The sequence below is a fragment of the Epinephelus fuscoguttatus genome, linkage group LG9 (genome assembly GCF_011397635.1).
Source record: "Epinephelus fuscoguttatus linkage group LG9, E.fuscoguttatus.final_Chr_v1".
NCBI lineage: Eukaryota > Metazoa > Chordata > Actinopteri > Perciformes > Serranidae > Epinephelus > Epinephelus fuscoguttatus.
This window is the reverse complement of record NC_064760.1, coordinates 34,984,897-35,008,740: the sequence shown is the minus strand read 5'-3', so window position 1 is coordinate 35,008,740 and position 23,844 is coordinate 34,984,897. Positions and strand designations below refer to the sequence as shown.

Genomic DNA, 23,844 nt, shown 5'->3' with positions numbered 1-23,844 from the left:
GTGCTGTAGGTTGTAAAGCGCATTGAGTGGTCGCTAAGTATAGAGGAGTGCTAAATAAATACAGTCCATTTGACATAGTTTTCACAGATTCAGTCGTACTTCTCCTGACAAACTTACTCTGATGTGTAAAATTCAAACTTCACTATGATACAACAATCACATAACTTTCATTAAAAAAAACTGGATGGAGACTTGATGTTCACTGTAATAGACCAACATGGTCAACTTTCAGTAGTTTGCTGATTAATGTTTATACCTTACAGGAATGAATGTAAGCCAATGGCTGCCTGGGATTGTAGAAAGGAAATGTATTATTGAGCAAATTCAGCTCAAGCTTCCAAGCCAATGAATATATTAAAAATACCCCAAAACACAGGCTGCAGTTTTGTGAAATGACAAGAAAATTAAACATATACTATGCAGGACTTTTCCTAAAAAAACAATGTATAGGCTTAATGCAAAAATTAGTCTGAGTGGGCGGAAGTTCACTGCATAGATCAGCCTCTCATTGGGCGGAACGAGCCACCTGCTGAAGTCCCATCCTACCACCTCCGGTTGTGTAGCAGTTTTCAACCGTTTTCAACACGTCCTTTACTAACTTTTGCGGTGTTTGATCTTGCGGGGATGTAGCCATTTTTATGCCATGGTTCGCGTCCTATAGGCGATATTTTTGTGGGCGTGTTACACCAAAACCTGTTTCCCCCCGGCAATATTGTTGCAAGCGCACCGTTGCTGTGGCACCGCCCAGAACGATTGTGATTGGGTGTTTTTTTCTCCAATCTCAAAGTGAGAGTCGGCCCAGCCAGACCTTTCTTTTCTTGAGAAAGGTCTGGTGAGCGAGACTATGCAAAAATAATCTTTCTCAGTCCGTACTTATAACAGCAGAGACTCTGCCCTTTGCCTGTATTTTCTCATATACTTCCTATTTTGCTTCGTTGGGGATGGTTCTGCGCACATATGTCCCCCATGAATAACAGCGCACAGTTGAGGTCAGGACTTTATAAAAGGTAGTACCAGTATACATCCAAAAGGAAGCTACAAAAATCACAAAAAAAACCCAACAAAATGACAAGTGGACATAGCTCATTCCGAAATGACAGCGAACCTGGGGTTGGCTTGCACTTTTGCCGGTGAGCACTGAAGGTGAGTAGGTACAGCTGCAGCTGGATCAGCTACATGACCCACCCGCCATAGCCACATGTCAGCCCACGATCAGCCCTCTTTACTCCTTTGCCCAGAAATGGAATCCCCAACGTAAATGCAAAGTTAGCAGTAAGCTATCTATTAAGTGTTAGGTTAAAAGAGAGATGGTTAAGGTTGGAATAAGGATAAGGGTAAGGGTTTTATGTCGTCTTCATGTACAAAGAACTATAAAGCGAATTACTGCTACATTTGGCCTTTTATATATTGGTGTTTTAGTAGCGTTAGCAGTAGCAGTCTGAAAACTGTTGCAATGGTGGGTTTGTCTTGTATTAGTGGTGGGCGCAGTTTGTAGGGGCACATCATTTACACTACAAACGGAATGTGTCTGCAGCTTAAAGTGTCTCACTGAAGAAGAGGGTGAGGATGAAGAGGGAAGCAGAGCAGGCCTGTTTTCTGTTTGACTGTTCTGGGTGCCAGTGGTTAGCCTAGTTAGCTTAAGTAACAGCTTTCTCATATTCCTACAATAGTTAAGTAGCTTGCGGAGAACGTACAAGCAGTGCAGGGAGGAGGAGCCATGTTTGAATGTTGTGTTTACAAAAAGTTCCTGCACAAAAAGACAGTTCCTGCATAGTATACCTTTAAGAAGACCTTTTGAATATTTGTGTAATATTGCAACTATTAAAAAGAACAACAACGTAGTGTCTCAGAATTTAAATACTTCACTCAGTGGTTCGTCACTTCCTATCTTTTGTGTAGAATCGTCCATATAATTGTACTGACTGCCACACTGTGAACAAACATAAGATACATGGAGCAGTGTGGGAAAAGATGGTGGACTTTTGTTTTACAATACACAAATATCACTGAAGGAAATCCAATAATACCATAAAGGGATGACTTCTGTTCTTCAGTTTTAATCACATCTATCAGTTTGAAAAAGAGATACCTCAGTAATGCATTACTCCTGTTCTGTTTCACTGATAACTCAAGGGGAGGACATGAGAGTAAAAAGGAGAAAAAGACAGCTGAGGGAATATCCAAGATAAAGAGGAGGAAATGCCCAACCAGAACAAATGATTAAAGTAAAGCAAAGTAAAACAAAAACCAAAGTGTTTTCATTACGTAACCAGTGTATTTTCACAGATATTAACCACCTTTCTTGCTATGATGAAAGTAACTCCAACACTAAAAAAACAATTTCAAAAAGTGAATCAAAATGATCTTAATTGTCCAAAATTTTAATTTCGACTGAAACTACTATGCTGTGTTCAAGTGCTGTCAGAAGTTCCAAGATTGCAAGCAGTATTTAAAAGCAACGGCTGTGCATACTTATCTGTATTTCATGTGTGTTCAAGACAGAACTCAGTACAAAAAAAGTGTCAAAGAAATCATAAATACAATGGTTAAATGCTGATCCCATCACATTCTGATTATCTTACATAGCGGTTTCCAACCTTTTTAGCATGTGACACCTTAAAACAAGACATACTTGTAAATGTGTTGCACTCTTTGCTTCAAACAGTTCCTCACTCTGTTTAATTTAAGAACATCTGTATGAATGTAGATATCAAGACAAAAATCAAGCATGTATCTGTCTGAATGTTGTGAAGCTATCACCTTATGACTGCTGAGATTGATCATGCAACCATGTGGCTGGGCCTGAGCCCTAGGTTGGAAACCACTGCTGTAAAAGACACACCTACGAAAAAAAGGTTATTTTTCCTAGGTGTGTGTACAATATGTGTTTCATTTCTGACAAATATCCAGCACCAGTGCAGAAAAATAAATTCCAAAGAGACAACTGATTGAGAAACGGAGTAAAATGTTCTTGCATGCAGTGCAAAATAGAAAAAAAAAATCAGTTTTAAATTTTCAGAAAATCATCATAAAGCCTTTGAAATGTATCCCTTAATTCCCAGAAACAGAAGCAAAGTTAAGACAATGCTTCACATGGAATTAATGAAAAGCATTTCCTCCAGACAACTGTAATCCCCCTGCAGTCCAGTCACACCATTTCACACCCTCTGCTGTGTTCTTAGCTCACAGCGCCCCTTGTGGCCAATTCCAACCTCAATGCATGCAGCCCTCCGATTCCAGCACTGCTTTCCAAACACCTCCCACTGCAGCCGTGCACAGACGTGCATTTCACCAAGCAACCTCATCAGATAAGAATGTACTCTGAGCACAACAGAGATGATTTTACAGTCAGGAGTCAGAACAGAATGGTATAACTGTGTCTGCAGCAGGTGAGATAATAACAGCAGAGAGGAAGAGAGGGGGAAAAAACAACAATCTAGCTTCTTGTACATTTTTCATTGTATTTAGCGAATTAAATTACAGTGAAAATAAAAATGTTTCTCCGATTTCTAGTGGTGCCATGGTAGCCCCTGAAGGACCCCTGGAGCTTCCAGGAACAGAACCATGCACAGGCGCCAAGTCACTGCAGTAAAATGTTGGGCTGAAAAGACACTTTTCCGGCCAATTTCAGTCTTTTTTTAAACGTCCAAATGATATTTCTGCTCTATTACGGAGCGGTGTGATCGAAAATATAACACAGGCAAGATGGGGAAGAGAGACAGAGAGAGTTTGGAGGGGGCGGACGTATCAGATTCACCACCCCCCACCACCACATCCCTTTTTTAGTTTATAACTGCCAAGGGTATTAATAATTAATGAGGACAATTCTCTGGCGTCTCGATGAGTCATACTTTCTGCTACTTGGTTTCCCAAAAGCCCCATAGGTTGGATTAACACAGAAACAGGAAATCTGAATTTTTAACCCTAAAATGGAACAGGCATGAATGTTTGATAGGTGCCTAAAAACAGATGGAGCGGTGATACCTGCTACACAATAAGGTCTGTGCCAGATAAAGCTTCAAACACTTCAAAAGTGAGAGCAAATTTGGGACGTTTGGATGCGGAAACAACAGGAAGAGAGGCAAGAAAATAACATGCAAAGGAAAGTGAAGGAGGCTACATTAACACAGGCAAAAAATGGTTATGTCACAGCTTTGAGATCTGACTTTCTGACATTTTTAGAGCATCACACAGAGATCTGAACCCCAAAACCAGCACAAAATCAGAATTTGAATTTCAAGCTTCAACAGTTTAGTTTGGCATGAATATTTTTGCTTAAAGGGATAGTTCCGAATTTTTTAACTGGGGTTTTATGTGGTACTTATCCATAGTCAGTGTTTTACCCACAGTAAATGGCAGTCATTGTGCCTCCAGTTTGGAGAAGCAGGCAGGATGGCTGATACAGAAGCTTGGAAATGTATTGCTGTGGATGGGGGCCGCGGCAAACAACCTATTTAAACTGCTTAAAAATAGACCCACCTGAACAAATCATTATCATTTTAGCTGGGCACTATATTAAGAATATTTTTAACCTCTTCACCTTGCTGTCAGACAGCCCTCTCCTTTTACACTACATTTTCTCAACCATAGAACTTCCATATTCCTAGACGTATGCTCAACTGTGCTGTGCACTATATTATGCCGCAGATCAACGGAAGAGACAACAGATGTGGAGACTAAATGATACTTTTATGTTCCAAAGAATAGAGAGAAATTTTTCTAGAGGCAGAATGAATGAGCTGAAATAAAGAGGTGCGTAGGAATACAGAAGTTGTACGGTTTAGGAAATGTAGTGCCAAAGGTGAGAGCTATCTGATGACAAGGTAAAGCAGTGAGAATATTCACAGTGCAGTGTACATTTAAATTCATGTAGATTTTTTAAGGTAGGCTCTTTTTAATGCGGCTAAAGTACATTTTGCTCCTGGCCCCCATCCACAGCAGTACATAACTTAGCGTCCATGGCACTGCTCTTGTCTGTTTCTCCAAACGAGGAGCATGCCACCTGACATCTACTACGTGTAATACTCTGACTATGGATAAGTACCTCATGCAACACCACTTCATAAAATTTGAACTGTCCCTTTAATTCACGATTTTGGCTTCAAATAAATAGAAAACAAAAGTGAAGCAGGTGATGGTGGAAGGTACAGCAACACCTATATGTGGTTCTGAACTCTGTGGTAAAGCGCAAGTGGTTTCATGGCCTCAGGTGCAACAAGCAGCCAGTTTCCTTGTCTCCACAGCTTCCTTGAACTAATCACACTAAGCAAACATACTGTATATTATGCCTGAAGGGCAGCCAGTGTTTGTACATGAACAAAACAAAGTACAACATTCTGTCACTCGAGATGGAGTCTGCCCAACACCGAGCTGTCACACAATCCCACTTGTTCTGTGAAAAAGTCAGAGCGGGGTATAAAGCACTTGGCAGTTTCGCTGGAAGAATCATTTTTCCTTTTTTTTTTTCTCTTAAAGTAAAGCAGCCTTGAAAAAAAAGCTCAGAGAATGTCAACTAAAAGAAATAGGGGGACACAGTGCAAATAGGTGCTGATTTTAATACCTTGATTTCAACATGATTATACAAGAGAAAATTAACCAATATACAGGAGATTTATGACCGATAGAAAACTGTATTTATTATACTTTCCAAGATACATTCTATTCATTTGTAATGTCAATAAACACTCATAATTTTAACGTAACAATACTTTTTAAATAAGGACCGGATAGAGTTAAGTTGATAAAAGAATTTTGAAATAGAACCTTTCTTGACAATATAACCTCAAACTAAATAAATTAAACAAAATTATCTGAAGCCATCATGACCGAGCATTTTTTACTAATATTGCACATGGTGTTTTATGATATGATTCGGCCCAGATCTAACAATTTAGAGCTTTGATTTCCTCGTCCTACACACAAATGCCTCCACTCCCATCCCAACAAGTCTGGAACCATATCAAAGTTTAATGCACATTTATTTTGGTTGCATAATGTTAATAAGAAACCTTTTACAAGATACTGTGGGAGATATAAGAATAAGGAAACTGCTTGAAAACTTCACAGACTCTATCAGGCCTCGGCTTGTCGTGCGACACAATAAAAAGGAAACACCACAGATCACATTTCACAACCCTCGTCCGGCGGGTCGGGTTCTTCAGCAAACTGAGAGAAACAAGAACCCTTGAATTGACTCAACAGTCACTTCTGGTGGCCTGAATTAGCTCTGATGCATCATTCTATCAAGTCCTTTCCACTCTCTGTGTATTATTCTTTTTAAATAATACCGATAACTCTTTAAATAATCCTGCATAGAAAAATAAATTAACTATGTTGTTAAATTTTTTTTTAACTACGAATTGAGAGCTGACAAGGGGAGGTGGATCACCGATTGAATTATATCAGCGGTTTGTTTGACAATTCTGGCTTGTAGTCTCTTGATGATGATGATCCGTCGTACAGTGTGTGTGCGCGCGTGTAGATGTTTGTCCTTCCTTGTAATTTACAAACCAGTCCCACAGATACAAATAATGTAAGACTTACAAAATAAATTCCAGGTTACGCTTACATGGCAAGCAGCTTTGTAAATTTTTTATCCTTGGGTTTTTCATTTTTCAGAAACAACGTCCTCTGACAGTGTTATGTGCCGTTAGATTTCACCCAAAACATACAGTTACTGTAAGTAGCAATTTTGAAGAGAAACACAACTCCATTCAGAAGACACTATATTTAACATGGCTCTTTACACAAAGAGAACAAGTCATGAAATCATTCCCCAAAAGAGTTTCTTTTCGCGATGCCTTAAACGGGAGCCGCTCAGCCTCCCGGCAAAGAGCAGGTGTACTGCTACTGGTGTGTAATCCAGACAAGGTGGCAGAGAGTCTGCAGCCGACTCCAGAGGGCATCCCCAAGAACAAACAGATATCCCCGCAAATAAAAAAAAGTAGCAAATTAGCATCCATTGAGTCACCAACTCTGTTAATCTCATCCCAGAAGTGGTGATTTTGGATACTCTCCAGAGCAAAAGAACAACAACCAGCGTGCCCTCCTTTTTTCTTTTTTCTCTCTTTTTTTTTTTTTTTAAACGAGGGTTGATGACGGCGAGGTATATTCTCAAGCACTGTTTTCAAGACCCTTTGATTTGGTTGGAAAAACAAAAGGAGGAGAAAAAGAACAACAAGAACAACAAAAATCAGAAGATAAGTACCCATTTCAATAGCAGCAAAAAAATACTATGACTGTCTGGTTGCTTTTTAGGGTGTCCTGTAGTATGTATGTGGGATTCATACATGTAGTGGCATGAATAATCCAGAAGGTCTTTAACTGTGAAATAGATCCACGCTGATTCTAGTAATAGCTTTTGTAGTGTGGAGCCATTTTGTCCATCTCTGCATTGGTCATTAAGGATTTCCAGAAGGCACTTTTTCGCTGTGTGTGGGAGTGTGTCTGTGTGTGTGCATGTGTGGCTGCAGAGAGGAAGATGAGGACAGAGATCTGGGGGGGTTGAATGGTGTGTGTGTGTGTGTGTGTGGCCAGAGGGGGAGAAAGAACCAGAGAAAGGCAGATGTGTTTGGCTGTCTGTCTGCCTATATGTGTGTCTGACTTCCTCGTGTATGTGTGTGTAATCAATGCACTAAATCAAACACAACAATCCCTACATTTTACTCAGAGCAGTCTGCTCCTCGAGCACCTGCAGGTAATCAGGCGTTCCTTGGAGCTTGGCTTTCAGCTCGTAATACTCACTTTTTCTTTGCTCCACCACGATCTTACTGTGGTTCCCGCCTATCAGCGACGACTTCTTCATCTTTTTATCCAGCGTTTTCTCCGGGTAGCGGATTTCGTACCCGCCCATCCCTATACTGTTGAAATCTCTTTTGCTGTCCAGGAAGTTCTGGATGAACATGCTGGGCTCTCGGTGGGGGAGGAACTCCTCAAGTTCGTCGATGGTGCTGAGGCGTTTGTTGCGCTCCAGGGTGGAGAGCGAGTCTTTATCCTTGTCGGCGCTATTCCGCAGGATGATCTTCTGCCTCTGCGAGTCTGCAAACTTGAACCCAGCGTCCATGTCCGAGGAGCGGCCGATCCCGCAGGTGTGGCTCTTGCCAATGTGCTCGATGGTCTGGGGGATGAACGTCTCGCCTCCCAGGTCGTCTCCTGGGATGGAACCTTTTTTGCCTGATTTGTGGCTGTGTCTGCGGAGCTGCAATGACATGGAGCCGCACTCCTGATCCCCGAGCCCCTCCTGCCTGCCCACTGGTTTTTTATTCCGCCTCAGGACAAAGACTAGAAGGCAGAAGGCCACGAACACAGTAAGGATAAGCACTACGAGGATGCTGAGGATCATAATGGAGAGAGGCACAGGCCCTCCCGGTGGTGCTTTGCCAACTCCGGCGGGCGAAACCGAGGTCAAAACAGGGGTGGCGCTAGTGAGAATAAACGGGGGTCTTGCAACGAGCTTAGGACACAGGATCTCATTTTTCAAGAGGCGCAGCTCAATGTTGGAGAACTGCACAGGGGAGGCACATCTCACCTCTTTGGCAGCCACTCCATCACTTAGCTTTTCAAGCCAGAGTTTGAGGGCGACAAGATCGCAGGAACACTCCCACGGGTTCCCTTCTAGGTCTATCTGGGTCAATGATTGCAGCTTGTCCAAGACACCACTCACTGGTAGGGTCATGAAGTGGTTGTTTTTCAGATTCAGCCTGGCTAAAGAGACACCCTCAAACACATAGGCGGGGAGACTCCGCAGAACGTTGTTGTTGAGATACAGGAGTTGTAGGTTCGGCATGGAGTCAAAAGTACCCGCCAAGATTTCTTTTATGGCATTGTATTCCAAATATAGGTACTGTAGGTTTGAGAGACCCAAAAACATTTCTGGGTGTAATTGTTCAAGCTGATTTCCATTCAAATACAGTCTCCTCAGATTAGTGAGGTTAGAAAACACACCTTTCTGGACAGTGACAATTTGATTGCTGCCAAGATGTAGCAAATCTAAGCCCTCGAACCCTTGGAAATCAGACGGGCTGATGTCACGGATGTAATTTCCACTCAGGTGAAGTTTCTTGGCATTTGGGGGTCTGGGAATGAGATCAGCTAGATTTTTAATATTCCTCTCCTGACAGCTGACACTGATGCCAAAGTCAGAGGGGTGGGCTTTACAGCTGCAGGGCTGTGGACACAACAGGGGAGGGGTCCGTGTCTGAAAGGAAACAATCTGGCTATTTCTTCCAAAAGGGGGTAAACCGGCCACAATACCATTACCGTAAATTTTAGATGAGTCAGTGGTTTTTGGCGATTTTGTGGCAATGGGAGCCACAGTGGTTGGGGACATTTTGGAAGGGGACTGCCCATTATCAGGGGGTGCGGGCGGCATCCTAACATCAAAGTCACTTCCTGTTCCCATGGGACAAAGCTCCTGCTTGTTGGTTTCTTTCAGGAGCCTCCCGTACAAGTCACTTGGAGTTTCACATATGGCCTCGCCGATAAAAATATTGTAGGGCATGTTTTCAAGCCATGCCTTGAGAGGTGCTAAATCACAGGTACAGTTCCAGGGGTTGTCATCCAGCTGTAGCTCTACAATGCGCCCAATATGCTCCAGAACTCCCAAATAAGGAAGCTTCTGGATCCTGTTCCCCCTTATATCCAGGTGTGTGAGCGAGGCAAAGCGGAATATGTTGTCAGGAAGTGCCTGTATGAGATTATCATTCAGGATGAGCACTTTTAGCTTGTGCAGTTTGTTAAATGCTCCCTTTTCAATGTATTTTATCAAGTTGTAGTCAGCCTGAAGGTATTCCAAGTTCTCTATCCCTAGGAAAGTGTCTGCTCGCAGCACCTTTAACTCATTATTGTTCAGGTGCAGCTGTTTCAACGCGCTCATCCCCATGAACGCTCCACCTTCGATGTTCTGCAGTTTATTGTTCCCCAGCTGCAGTGACACAGCGTGGGTGAAGTTGAGGAACGAGTTTGGGTAGAGTATGATTAAGAAGTTGTTCTGGAAGTTCAGGTGGTAGAGGGATGAGGGCGGCGGGATGAGCTGCGTGGGTCGATAGACAGTGATCTTCTCACAGTTGGCGTACAGCACGTTTTCCACCGACATGCAGGAGCAGGCGCTGCAGGTCTCGGCCATCAAGTCCGAGGCGGACGGGTCTGCCATCTGGGGTCCGTCCGACATGGAGGGGGAGGAGAGGGAGGAGGAGAGGGAGCCGGAGATGGAGGAAGAAAAGGCTGCCAGCAGGAGTACGAGCAGCATCTCGCCGGTTAGAAATCCTCCCCCAGAAAACCATTTAGTAACCTTTGGAGAGAAAAAAAAAAGACAGGTGCATGCACAAACGTTCACACACACACAGGCGTACATATGTGCAAAGAAGCCCCGAGACACATGTGTGCGCACACAGACACACACACACATACACACACAGAAAGCAAACCATCAAAATGCATACTTAACATTGATTTAACTAAAATATTTAATTTTTTAAACATGAAAACCACATCAGGTATCATACTATTATCTTTTGATGTCTGTGGAACAATATGCAAATTTTCATTTCTAATTTTAATTTCCAGTTTTACAGGAATCATTGCGGTGAGTTGCTTTGGCTTTGACACAATGATTCACCCCAGTGATTAGACAACACAAATGTTTGATGCAGATTATTCCATACTGCAGGAAAAGTAGCATATGCTCTGAGAAAAACTCAAACCCATGAACTGCTGCACATCTATGTATCTTATTCCGACACCCAAAGCTGTGAAGCACCGTCTTGGAAAATGTCTAAGACAGCAGCACGACTATATTTTTCACCTCTCAGCATAATTCAACATAATCAAAGTCAAACGGCTGCAGCTCTCTTTATCGTGGGGGTCTCATTTGGAGCCAGCAGCAGCAGCCGCACTACCACCGCCACTGAGCAGCGCATTCAGGTTATTTAGGAAAGCAACTGTGAGAGCGACGGGAAGAGGAAGAATTGGGACTGTGCCCATTGCTGACATATTGAGAAGGTTTGAGCGGCACGCATTTATCACACGGAGAACATTTTATTTTCTCCACATATGACACCAAATAGAAAAATGAAGAAAAATGTTGCTTAATTCTTAAAATTAAAAAATCAGGTCATTTTAAAGGAACACGGATGAAGAAAAATTAGACTTACCCAAAGCTGGGGTGGTAATGAATGCGGCTCCCTCTGGAGACACGGGGCAGCATTGGTGAGACATGGATGGAGACGTGCGCAAACAGTCCTCCCAGCTGAAGTAGAACGCAGACAGTTATAGGGGCGCAACAAGGTTTCTCCAGCCCCTATATCCCCATGTAGGCTACTGTATATCAACCCGAGCCAAGCAAACTGGCGGGGGTGCGGGTGGAGATGGAGAGAAAGGAGGAGGAGGGGAGGAGAGGAGGGGGGGAGCTCCGATTTCACCCGATGCGTCTCTTGCTGACGGGCTCCTCTTGCTTGGAAAAATCACCCCTCTGGTCGTTCGGTCCCCAAGGTGGTTGTACTACCTCCATGGGAGAGCATTCATTTGGTTGCAGGAGAGATAGAGAGAGACGGCGAGAAAGGAGAGGAGAGGAGAGACAGGGAAAGACAGAGAGAGAGAAAGACAGAGAGAGAGAGAGAAAGGGAGAGGCAGACAGCTTTTAGAGATCTTGACAGCGCGTCCGGCGACTCCAAGGCGTGAAAAAAGGCGCAAGGCGGTTGGTGATGCGGTGAAATAAGTCCGTCATTCTTGGAGTTTTTTTTTTTTTTTAAAGAGAGGGAACTGGAGAAGGAGGATGAGCGGAGGAGAGGAGAAAATGGGAGAGACAGAGAGAGAGAGAGAGGGTGGCCAACACTGTGCGTCTGGCTTCAGCTCGGCTCAGCAACCCCCAACGATCCAATGAATAAATACTGGTTTGTTTCGAGCGAAGTTGCGCACAGGGATAATGCTTCAGAGGGCGAAAGCAGCCAAAACGCTCCCATCAGGTTATGTGTATCAGTCCGTTATTTTCCATTGAGGCAGCATAAATCCACTTCTTTGCTCTGACCCCGTGCAAACAGTTATTTTCTCTTCAGTTTATTCGCACACAGCGGCAGAAGAGACGCTTATATCAGTCTCCATCCAACAGGATTTTTTTTTCTTTTAAAGGACGGGTGTGGGAAAAAAAAGAAAGAAGAAGGGCTATGGCGATATCGACGCTCCTCTCCCGGACGAAAAGAAAAGCGGATAAGCACAGAGAGAAACAAGAGAGACAAGTCAGGACAACAGAAACCGGTGCGTAAAAATGAATAATGCAGTTATTCAGCCTTTAGTCCGCTGCGGTGCAAGTGAGGAGCTGGAAACTCCGCGCTCCCATCGGTCCACAGAGGGAAATGTCACGAAAATAAACTTGTAGAGGGAGTGTGAGGGTTTCTTTTTGAAGCTAAAAAAATATCCAGTTGGAGGAAATGTAAGGAGTTAAAAAAGAAGAGGAAAGCGAGCTTGTGTTTCTCCCTCCTGTAAGACAGAACAGTATCCGTGTCAGGCGCATAAGTATGCTGGCTCCTTCTGCAGCCGCATTCACTGAGCTTCCCACACGACTAAAAGAGGAGAATGCAGAGATGTGGAGAGAGAGAGAGAGAGAGCGCGAGAGAGAGAGAGAGAGAGGGAAGGAGAGAGAGGGAGGGAGGGAGGAGAGGAGGAGGGGGGTCTCTCACATAGACCGAAACGAGAAGAAGAAAAAAAACTTCAGACCTTGAAACAGATCCGTTATTTTGAGCGCGCTCTGTAATGCCTTTATTTCTGACACTTTATTATGATCTTCTAATTATCCTGCATTTTTTTTTTTTTAACATTTTAATACAAAGGCTGTTTTATACTTTTTCTTGCATGTGTAACCTCCAAAGGGATCAAGGGATCAAGCAGGATGGGAGTGTGTGTGTGTGTGTGTGTGTGTGTGTGTGTGTGTGTGTGTGTTTGGAGGATGTTAAAAAAAAAGCTTTACCTGCCAAATCGTCGCATTGGACTTGACTTGCGCGACACGGCCCGGGCGCGCTCCCGATGTCCGATCGGAGGAGAGAGGGAGGGAGAGAGCGAGTGTGTGTGCTTAAAACCGGGCACGGGGGCGCGCCTTGTGAGCGGCATTTTAAATAGAAGGGAGAGAGAGGGAGGAAATGAGGAGGAGGAGGAGGAGGAGGAGGAGGAGAGGGGGTTATTATTCAAGAGTGCTGCAGTCAGACGGGCTGCAAGAGGGGGGAAAGGAGAAGGAGGTGGGAAATCAGTCAATCAGAGGCTTCTGCGGTTCACATTTTTCCTGTCTTTTTGTGTTTTGCAGGAGAGAACTGATCGGAGCAGAGAGGAGAGATGAGGAGATGGATGGAGCAGTGGAGAGGTAGGAGATGAGCGCCTTAAGGTGCGGCTGCACCCCCTGCTTCTAATATCATTTTCTCCAAAATTGCATAAGCTCCTTAAAATGACTGACAAGATCTCTTCATCTATATATCTCTCTATCTCTCTGTTTATTTATTCATGTGAGATGAGTCCCCGGAGCTGAGTTTAGTGGCGGCGTGGCGCAGCGCCACGCGCTCTTGTTGTCCATACAGCTGACACCCATGGGAGAAAAGGGAGTCCGACCTGAAACCTGACAGTGTTCGGCCCTCACCGGAAGCCTCACCTCTGGTTTCCTCTTGCAACAGGTGACAGAGCCAAGTGACGCACATATAAAGGCAGGCTGGAGAAAGGGAAGATGGGAAGTGTGGATGTCACGAGCCCGGCCCCGCGGCATGGGTGGATTTGTTTAATGTTATGATGTTACCTTGTGTCAAATGATGACAAGGTTTCTCTTAAGGGAACAAAGTGGTGAATGTGTGCAGGGTGTATTCATCTCGACACAATTTCAAAATGAAATTTGTGATGAATATTTAACATAGTCATAATTAAGTTATTAAAAGCAGAATTTATTTATGATTTTGCAACCAAAACCTGGAAATGTAAGTGTCTTCTCGCTTCTAACGTGTCACAACACAACATTTGGCAAATCATATATTTCTAATATTTGATCTTGAACATTTATTGAAATATATTAACTCTACCCATTTTCTACCTATATTGTTCATCAGTGCTACTTTGCCAGATCTTCATCTTCTTATTTCAATTCCAAGTGACAGCAAAAACATTATTTTATGTCCAAGTCTCAGCATTTACGTTTGAATGTATACATAGTTTCACCTAATACCTAGTACGTTTTATTGTGCAGTACCCAAGGACAAATTCAGCGCACAGGAAAGAGTTATTTTCAGCACATTTTTCAAAGAAAGTTGGTGCGTCACACATGTTAAAGGAGTGAATGTCTGGTGCTTGTCGGTATGAATTTATAGTTGTAAACAGACACAATGATTGGGGATGCATTCACTGCCTTTTCTTAGAGCTTTCAACCAAAACTGGAAAAACCTAGTTAGTAGACATTAAATTGTTTTGTCAAACTGCTATTCTTTTTTTTTAAAGATATTTTTTGGGCATTTTTAAGCCTTTAATGTATAGGACAGACAAGTGGGAAAGGGGGAGAGAGAGAGGGAGTGACATGCAGCAAAGGAAAACAGGCTGGGGTTGAACCCGGGCTGCTGCGGCAACAGCCTTGTACATGGGGCGCCTGCTCTACCACCAAGCCACTGATGCCCCGTCAAACTGCTATTCTTGAGGTCAACGTTAACTTTACCATTTAACAAACTAAGCAACTGCTCTGTCAGCCTTCAAAAAAGTTTTGTGCATAATCACAACACAAGCGCTCCTGAATGCACCATGTTGTGTTGAAAAGTTCTTTTTGAGCACTGGCGTAGATTTCAGGAGGGACGCAGGGACACGCATTTGTCCCCCAACACTAAAAACACGAAAGTAGCAGAAAACATTTGCACCATAAAGTGATGCAGAAAATGCACACATTGGTGCATAAACATTCACCAGAATGCAGGAGGTCAAGAGTTCATTGCTCAGAATTTTCCGATGGACACCAAAACTTCCTGTTTCCTATTTGTCCCCTTTATACGTTGAAATTAAACCTACGCTCAAGAGCATGCAACACGCCTATAGTGCCTTTTTTCCATGTGAGAAAATGAAAAATACTTGCTACACAGTGCCACTCTGTTGCATTTTGTGTGTGTGAAATCATATTCCTCTTATAATGTGATGCATTTCACTGCAGGGGTTAATTCTCCTCTAACCTTTACATTAAAAGGTGATAATTGTGTGCAGGAAAGTGTATAATTGAACATAATATGTTATCTTTAACCCAAAGTGTATTAATTTCCTGTTTTAAAGACATATTATGACAGACAGTAATCCATGGCACAAAAGAACATACACATTAAGGCAAGTGTGATGTCTGAATAGTGAATTTTAACTGCGTTCGTGATGATTTTGCAGTTGTCTCCCTTTGATACAATCCCCTCCACTCCACGGAGCCAGCTGGTAATTAAGGACCCTTCAAACTGTAAGTTATCATGTTTTGATAGAACATTCAGCCTCAATTATTTCTCATTCATCTGAAACCGCCGGTCTTATAATACAATTTATTCTAAAGTATTCATGAAAAAAGCAAAAGGCTCACTCGCTCGCTTGATTGATTCACAGTGATGTACGCAAACTGGGGTGTGGTTGGGTTCTTCTCAAGTGTCTCCGCCACCTGCACGAAAGGAGCAAATCAAGCATCCCTCCTCAAGTCTCTCCAGTGTGTGTGTGTGTGTGTGTGTGTGTGTAGATTAATGTGTGTGTGTATGAGTGTGCTGATATTTGACAGTCTTGGACAAGTTCCTACACTGGCTGTGAGTGGCCTGAGGGAAGCAGGCCTACTAGAGAATGAGCCAGACAGTTGGCAAAGCCTCTGCTTCCGTCTCAGCTGTCGTTGGTAGTCTGGCCATGTGGCTGAGACACTGCTTCCTGTGTCCAAACACTGGAAAAAAAAACCTTAAATCTCATGTGCTCTAATCCTATTTGTTGGAATTCAAATAAAGCATTTTCATTATGTGTTTAAAGGCATCTGTGTGTCGCACCCCTCATTTGCTCTTGTTTTGTCCCTTGCAGCCACTGTGAATGCTGGGAATGTCTCCTGTGCTGAGAATTTAGAGTTTGATGTGTCGCCCCCTTCTGGTCACAAATGTAACTGCAGTGCATTCAGGAGACAGAGAGGTACTGCAGCTCAGGTGAGGCCTGCACACTCTGCTTCCCCATTTTAATAATGTTTCATAGGTTCTGCAGCAGTGTGGCACATTGCCACGCACACTGATCAATGGCTTTGGCCTGTTTGGATCACACACACCTGTTGTCCTGCTGCAGCTGTTTGCCAGCAGCACCACTGATGCAAAACTAATATTGATGCCAATCTGGTATTAGCAAGAAAGCCAATTTATTTCTCTTCTGCAGAGCAAATGAAAAGTCATTTATCTCATAACACACCTGTGAAAGTTGAGATTGTTCTCTCCCTTTTCTTCCATTTAAAGTCTAATGTACAAGTAGTGAGAAAAGTAGGACTTTTACTTTATAGGTTCAGGTAGTGTTTCTGAGACCCTGTGTTGTAAGCAAGGATGTCATGTCCACTGGGGATGTGGGGACATGTCCTCTTCACTTTTACTGTTTCAGATTAATTTACTCACATTTTATTAAATCTCTCTAAACAGCACCTTCTGACTGCCCAGCTGTGGAAATCCAGAGAAGAGAAAAGAGGAGGTGATGCAAAATGCTGGTATGCCCATCTGAGTCGCCTTCAGTTATTGTAGTGCATTGCCGGACTTCGTTTTACCCTGGGTTTCCCCTGTCAGGCTTCGCACAGGCCACTGCCCGACCATCTGATAGACATGGGATGTTCCTGTAGACACTAATCAGGGCTGGAAATTATATATTTTCTTCTGGAATAAAGAAATCTCTCTCTATATATTTTTACACTCAGTATTTTGTAAAATGGGCAATAATTAAACTTAAATGCTAAATACTAATGATAAAGAACAGTGCTCTTTTTAGTTAAGATGGAAATACAAGATTTATCTATGAATAAGTGTCTGTGTCTCAATAAGAAAATAAATGTGATATTGAGTAAGATTAATGCATTTATATCAATGCCGCTATTACTACTACTACTACTAGTACTACTACTAATAATAGTAATAATAATTATAATGGCACAGCAATTTGAACATTTGTATTTGCTGCTATTATTTGGAAAGCAAGAGAAATGTAATGATTTCAATTGTGTTAATTTTAAACATATTTTATTTATTTTAAATTTAATTAATTAAGTTAAATTAAATTGCATTTTATTTTATTTTAGCTGAACTATGCCCATTCTCACAATGTATACGAGTTATTCCTGTGGTCTAAGGCAGCGCAGAAATATTAGCAGACTCTCGAGAACAACAACTACAGCACTAAAGCTTAAATTTGTGATGTTATTCACTATAAAGTCTGGAGCTGCTACATACACAATGAATTCGGAAAGATGTTATATGACACTGAGAGCACCCAGGGGACTGTTCTGAGTATTTACAGCCTGTTCTCACTTACAACTGGTCAAATACCGCTTTGTCAATGATCTTGGTGTCAGATACCAGTGCACAGAGACACCTTTCGCAGCAGTATGATACACACCAGACAGAGGCAGGTGGAGCATGGGAGCCTGCTGTTCGTTTCCTGTGTGAAAGTAAAGTCAATGAAGTTATTTTAATAATAACAAAGTGTGCTAGCATGTGTAGCATGCCATAGTGACATATGTCATATGACATTACATGATGGCAGTAATAACCATTCTTATTTTAAGCCAAGCCATGATGTTTTATCCTAAACCTAACCATGTGCTTTTGTTGCGCAAACCTAAGGAAATAACGTACATTCTCAGTTTATTTTGAAAAAGACTGTATGCACGTAACACACACACAATGCACACTTCCTGAGAAAACAAAAGTGTATTTTGAAGAGTGTAACAAGTATAAATTGACACGCTATTCCTAAACATCCAAAACTGAGTTTACAAAGTGTATCATATTTTGTCATCAGTCCACTGTAGAACAAACAACAGAATACAGCTCATTTGGGTATAAAAAAAAAAAAAAGAAAATATTGTGCGGGTCCACAAAATCAGGCTCCCATTCATTGTCTATGGAGCAGCTCCAGACTTTATCTTTGATGAAGTTTGAGCCTTCTGTCTCTGGTTTCTGGCTTTGAAAGAGAGGAGCTCATGTTCACAAATATTGATTGAACTTCCGGCCATGGAGATAACATATTGAAATTCTTAATTTAGGTGGTGTTCCCCTTTAAGTTGTAGGGACCGAAGATAAAATCCTGTACAGCTATAAAGTATAATTATAATAAAGTGATGGAAAAATGAGGCACACAGTGGGTGGAAGGCATCCTCTGCAGTAAATCCAGTCTCAACACAAGGTGATGATCCACTGAAAAGAGGCCTGCAGTCTTTCATTCTGAGACCTGGTCTGCAGTTTATGAAGGTGTAATGTAAGCAGTAAAAATGAGCTGAATGTGATGTGTTATTAAGATCACCAAGATTTTACTGCTTGGAGCTGTAAATTTAACACTGGTGTCAGTGGGGTAGTGCAAGCAAAGAACACTGTGTTCTATAACGAGAGGTGAGAATATGACTACAAGATCACTGGTATGAATCATCACAGTGATCATAATGACTGCTGCTTTCACTCGAAATATTGTAACATCACTGTTATTCACAATAAAATTATTAAGACATGAGCTCCAGTCCTCTGTAAGGATGAAGAAGTGAATATTATTTCTTTCATGGCAACAAGTCCCATAAAAAAAGATCAAACTGAATAATGCAGCCTGCTGTCAGTACTTTCTGAGTATAATTTTAATTTTAAAGCTAGAATTAAGTGTTGCATTTGCCTCCACGCACCAGTCAAGTTGCAGTGACAGTTTACATCAGTGTCTGTGAAAACATGGATGCTTCACACACATCTTCCACCCGGCAGCACAGAAGATCTATACATTCAGCACAGTTTCAAGATGGACACACGAGATTAGAGTCACCAATTCAGCATCTCACCAAATATAACCTCTTCTGTTCCTGAGTTATAACATTGAAAAAGTATTTTTGCAGAACATAATGATGTTACAGTGAAGATTACCCTTGACCTTTTGGATATAGAATGTCAACACTTCATCATTTTATCCCATCGGGCATTCTTGTGCACTTTTGTATAGTATAATTAGTGTGTGCATTCTCGAGTTTTGGCCAGAACATATTTAGTGAGGTCACAGTGACCTTGACCTTTTTAACTTCTACTGCCAAATTCTAGTCAGCTTATTGTTAAGTCCAAGTGGACGTTTGTGCCAAACTTGAGGAAATTACTTTAAGGCGTTCTTGAGATATTATGTTCACGAGAATGAGATATTATGTTCACGAGAATGAGACAAATGCAAGGTCACTGTGACCTTAACCTGTGACCTATGACCACCAAAATCTAGTCAGTTCATCACTGAGTCGAAGTGCACAGTTGTGCCAAATTTGAAAACATTTCCTCAAGGCATTCTTGAGATATCTCCTTCATGAGAATGGGACGGATGGACAGATGGATGGATATAAGTGTATACAGATGGACAATTCAAAAACATAATGCCTCTGGCCACAGCTAGCACCAGTGTAGAGGCAAAGAAAGGCTGAGTAATTCCCTAAAACAGCTGGATATTGCTGTTTTCCAAATTCTAAAACGGGCATTAATTGTACATTTGTAAGGGACTATTTTCTGCCGTGTATTAATACAAATGTAATACCCTAGTGCAGTGATTCCCTCCCAGTGGTATGTGCATCCCAGGAGTCCATAATTACTATGATCACAGATGATACATGCTTCATATTTACATGGATAAACTAGTATTAATAGCGCCATGTTTACTAACATTACACATTAGAAGCGCTTAGCGCTCCTGGCTTTCTGTCTAACCAGCAAATTGCATTCACCATTTGCCCCAGAAAATGTAAATCAGCAACCAGCGGGCTTCTGAGTCATGGAGGAGCATTGATAAAGATAATCAGTGTCTAGGTCAGTGACACTCACAGATCAAACTGTGACAACCAATCAGAAGCGTGATCTGTACCGTGTATCTGACACCAGTCTGGACAGGTCACAATTCAGACCTGACCAGCACGTGGACAAGAACTGTAACTAAGACGTGACATACCACACCTTCAGTGGTTGTATTTGGATTCATATTATGAGCAAGCAGAGGGTGACAATACGTGTGAGAACAGGAAATGGAATTGGCTTTACTATCAAGAAACATCACCAGTGTAAGCTGAGATCACTGTTCTTATGGTCTCCATGCAGCCACTCTATCAGGATGTGTACGTAAGTTCAAAGTAGGGTCACAATACCTGTGGTAAAGCCAGGAGTGTATATATGTTTCCACGGTTGTATGTTGCCCGCTCAACCAAGCGGGAAACATACAACCCTTTTTGTGTAAGCGGGGAAGATAGAACCTTTTTTGCAGGGTTAAGTGGGGAACATAGAACCCAGGAAACATAGGGATGACCCCGTAAAGCCTGCTATGTAATCAGGGACCCTTCACATGATCTGCTTTAATATCTCACCGTTCCTGAACACCTCTATCACAGCTGCCCTCCATCTTGGTTTACTGCCAGTCTAGGCCAGTGGTTGGAATTGGTGGATCCAATGCGCTGTCCTGTCTTTTGTGAGGGTAAGTAGATATGGACACATTAGCATTATACCATAATTCTGACCAAGTACAACTGACAATTAAGAAAAGAGCCATGAAAACATCTACGAACAACATCTTTGCAAGTTTACCTTAAGTGCCGACAGAGAAGCATTTTCCAACTTCACTTAAATCTTTGAATTTTGAATCCTAAACTCCTTCTCCTATAAATTACATTCATGCTCTACTAATTGGTTTTTCCCAATTACATTTTGGAAGGAAAGTAATTGCTGCCTGGTTACTGTTCCCTTCATTTTTCCTTGTGTGTTATAAATATTGTTGCATATGTAAGGCATACATTTGTAATTTCTTGGAGACAGGATTAATGTCAGGGGTGGAGAGATGATTAACAGGATAGAAAAGAAGAAAAAACACGTTTATAATTATTTTGTGATGTAAAATTGATTTATTTTATCCAGACATCTGTTTCTCTAATCTTTATTTCAGATTTTTCCCAGATAGATTGACCTCTTAAAGCCTCATAATTAACAGTCCAGAAGTTTGGCAGCTCACAACTCAGGCCTACACATCATGCAATGGAGCGATTGAAAGTAGACATTGCTTCTTTTTAAAGGGTCAGAAGAAATATTGCCTGCTGCAGTCTGGGTAACAGGTGTATAGAGGGTAAAATCAAGAAAAGCATTGTGATAAACTCACAAGTTTAAAACAGCCTGTTCCAAATCCCAGGTTGTCAAATGACTTTCAGTCGGATCTAGTGTAAACTCATCTGCAGCAACACTTGACGCTGAGAGCAACTGATGTATGAAGAGCGAGAAAATCCACGTAGGGCGGGAGGAAGGGAAGATCGATGGGTCAAACAAAGCCATACTTAACCCTAACCCTGAAACCAAAAATCAATATTGTTTATTAAACATACTGTTATTATGTATGACCACCACACACTGTCACATTACAACAACACATTCGCACTCTCACCTCATCACGTATCTTCTAAACCTTACCAAGTAGTTTGATGCCCAAACCTAACCGCAACTGTTACTCGACATTAAAGCCACAGTTGTTAACTTTTATAAAACATACTTTGTGTCATATTTGGTGTAACTGTCACCATATTTGGAAGAACTACATGAGACATATATTCTGTGAAAAAAAATGATGTCCCTTCTCTTCCTGCTGACTCAAATGGCATTCGCTAGAATCTCCTGTGGAGCACCAAAAACAACCAATCAGGGCAGTGGAGTCTCTGACGCAGCTTGTCAATCATGTCAATCACTGCTTGTGAACTGCGATCAGCGCTGATCAAATTATGAATCAAGATTCTGTCACTGCATTGCCTGTTTCTCAGAATCATATTTTTCTATACTCTTAAGTTATAAAAGTAAAATTCTCATTTTGCAGCTAAACAGTACACTAAAATGTTTCTGAAAACATCTGAGGTGACAAACTGGCAGTGCAGTTAAACAAAATCTTGCCTCGTTTGACTGCAGTTCATGAGTGCTGACTGACAGTCTGGGGCCGTTAGTGGCCATTTTGGTAAGGAACCGGAACCAGGGCGAGTGAGACAGGATCCGGAATTCGATGGATGCGCTTTTCCGTCAAAATAAAAGCACCAAGCTAATAATAATGCAGTGAAACTTTTAATTTAAAGAATATAATTTACAAAAAAAAAAAAACCAAGCCATTAAGTTAGTCGATTTTCTTACACCCCTCATCACCCCAAATCGATGGTGCGCCAGAATTTAAAGTTTTACTTTGGTGAACACTTTTACTTTGGTGAATTTGGTGAATTATGCATCTGCTCTCTAGACCGGAACCAGAATCCAGACAAAATTCAGAGTGAATAAAAACCAGGCTCTTCACATAAAGTGAAGTGCCTGGTGACGCGAGGCTATGACTGACATGCTGCATTAGAGACTCCTCAGCTCTGATTGGCTGTTTATATTCACATGAGGTAAGGCCATTAGAAGTGCTACAAGGCAATACTTGACAGAAGAGTATGATTTTTTTCACATATTATCTGTCTCACTGAGTGGTGTGTGAATATAGTGACAGTTTCAGCAAATATGAAAAGTGGTTGTTTTTTCATAAAGTTTCTAACTGCCTTTTACCACGTCTTACAACGTGTTTCAGCTGTGCGTCACATAGGTATAATAAAGGGTGCTCTGTGGGTCAATATGAAGATGTTGAAGGGTGTGACAAAGTGTCTGTACTTGACGACCTGGGGATGAGTACAGGTTGTTAAGAACCATGGGTCTAGACCACCTGTGTGTGAGCTGGGCACGAATACTGATATAGCTGCTGAGACTAAGGTCTCACTGACACAAATCATTGTCAGATTTACGGCCACATAGAGCTGGAAATGTCAGATTCAATGTGACTTTTTTTTCTTCTCGCCCTCTCATTAAAAACCAAGTCAGTGTCAAAAATGACAAAAAGAATTGTTCCTCTCTTCCCTGCAGCCCAACCACAGCTGTAGGAAAAGGGTTAAAAAGAAGGCCTGGAATGAGTGAAGGAATATTACATTAACACTTTATTTGGCGGCTTTTTTGTTTGTCACGTATCAAATTAGATATTTACCCCTCTTACTGTTTATGAAATGCTTTCCACATCACTCTAACATTTTCTAATCAGTTGAAAATAATTTGAGCATCTGTTTCTGGTGAGCCAAATAAAGTGTGGCACCTATTTTGGGCGTAATAATCCAGGCAGAATTATTGCATGATATCAGCACAGCAGGACAGCTTTAACCATGATAGTGACACCCTGTTCTGAGCCAAGCGCGCAGCCCATTACTCTCTCAACCAGCCACCGAAGGAAAATTAATGCTCACAATGCTGGCTAGTTTTACATAAATCGGCAGTGTTTGATGGCTCATTATTTATTCAGCAGCATGCACGGTAGAGTGAGGTGCTACCCCATTTATTACAAAGAGCTGAGGTGTACACAGTATGTGTAAATATGCAAACACACAGTCACAAGGAAGCAGAGAGGGAAATAAACACACAAAAAAACCCTCTCACATAGGATGTATCCAGTTGTCTGTGGTGTCTTTTCAGGGTGCAGCACTCACCATGTGAGCCTGTCATGGTTCAGTCCAGGGCTCATCTCCCGCGTCCACCGAGACACACAAAGATATAGACAGAGGTTAATTGGGCTCAGATGCACCTCGCTGTCCCGATGGGCTCGGCCTGCCGCGCAGCCAAG

The 23,844-nt window shown here is 42.1% G+C and overlaps 1 protein-coding gene and 1 long non-coding RNA gene across 3 annotated transcripts in view; one reads left to right on the top strand and one right to left on the bottom strand.

Moving 5' to 3' along the window:
- Positions 1 to 11,281, bottom strand: part of slitrk4 (SLIT and NTRK-like family, member 4) — a 67,395-nt gene extending 56,114 nt beyond the window's left edge. The window contains exons 1-2 of one of the 2 annotated variants that reach the window (XM_049585304.1): positions 11,151 to 11,281; positions 7,744 to 10,288 (exon numbers count right to left, since the gene is read on the bottom strand). In XM_049585304.1, coding sequence (XP_049441261.1) covers positions 7,744 to 10,246 — 2,503 coding nt within the window. In that variant the 5' untranslated portion in view covers positions 10,247 to 10,288; positions 11,151 to 11,281. Of the gene's footprint in view, positions 1 to 5,530; positions 10,289 to 11,150 lie in introns of those variants that run through there. The other variant, XM_049585305.1, reaches the window with a different exon arrangement.
- Positions 11,282 to 12,115: 834 nt separating this feature from the next.
- LOC125894117 (uncharacterized) lies at positions 12,116 to 17,780 on the top strand. Its single transcript, XR_007450037.1, has 5 exons — positions 12,116 to 12,249; positions 13,289 to 13,345; positions 13,490 to 13,649; positions 16,030 to 16,148; positions 16,623 to 17,780. It is a non-coding gene; the product is annotated as an uncharacterized LOC125894117 (long non-coding RNA).
- Positions 17,781 to 23,844: the final 6,064 nt, after the last annotated feature.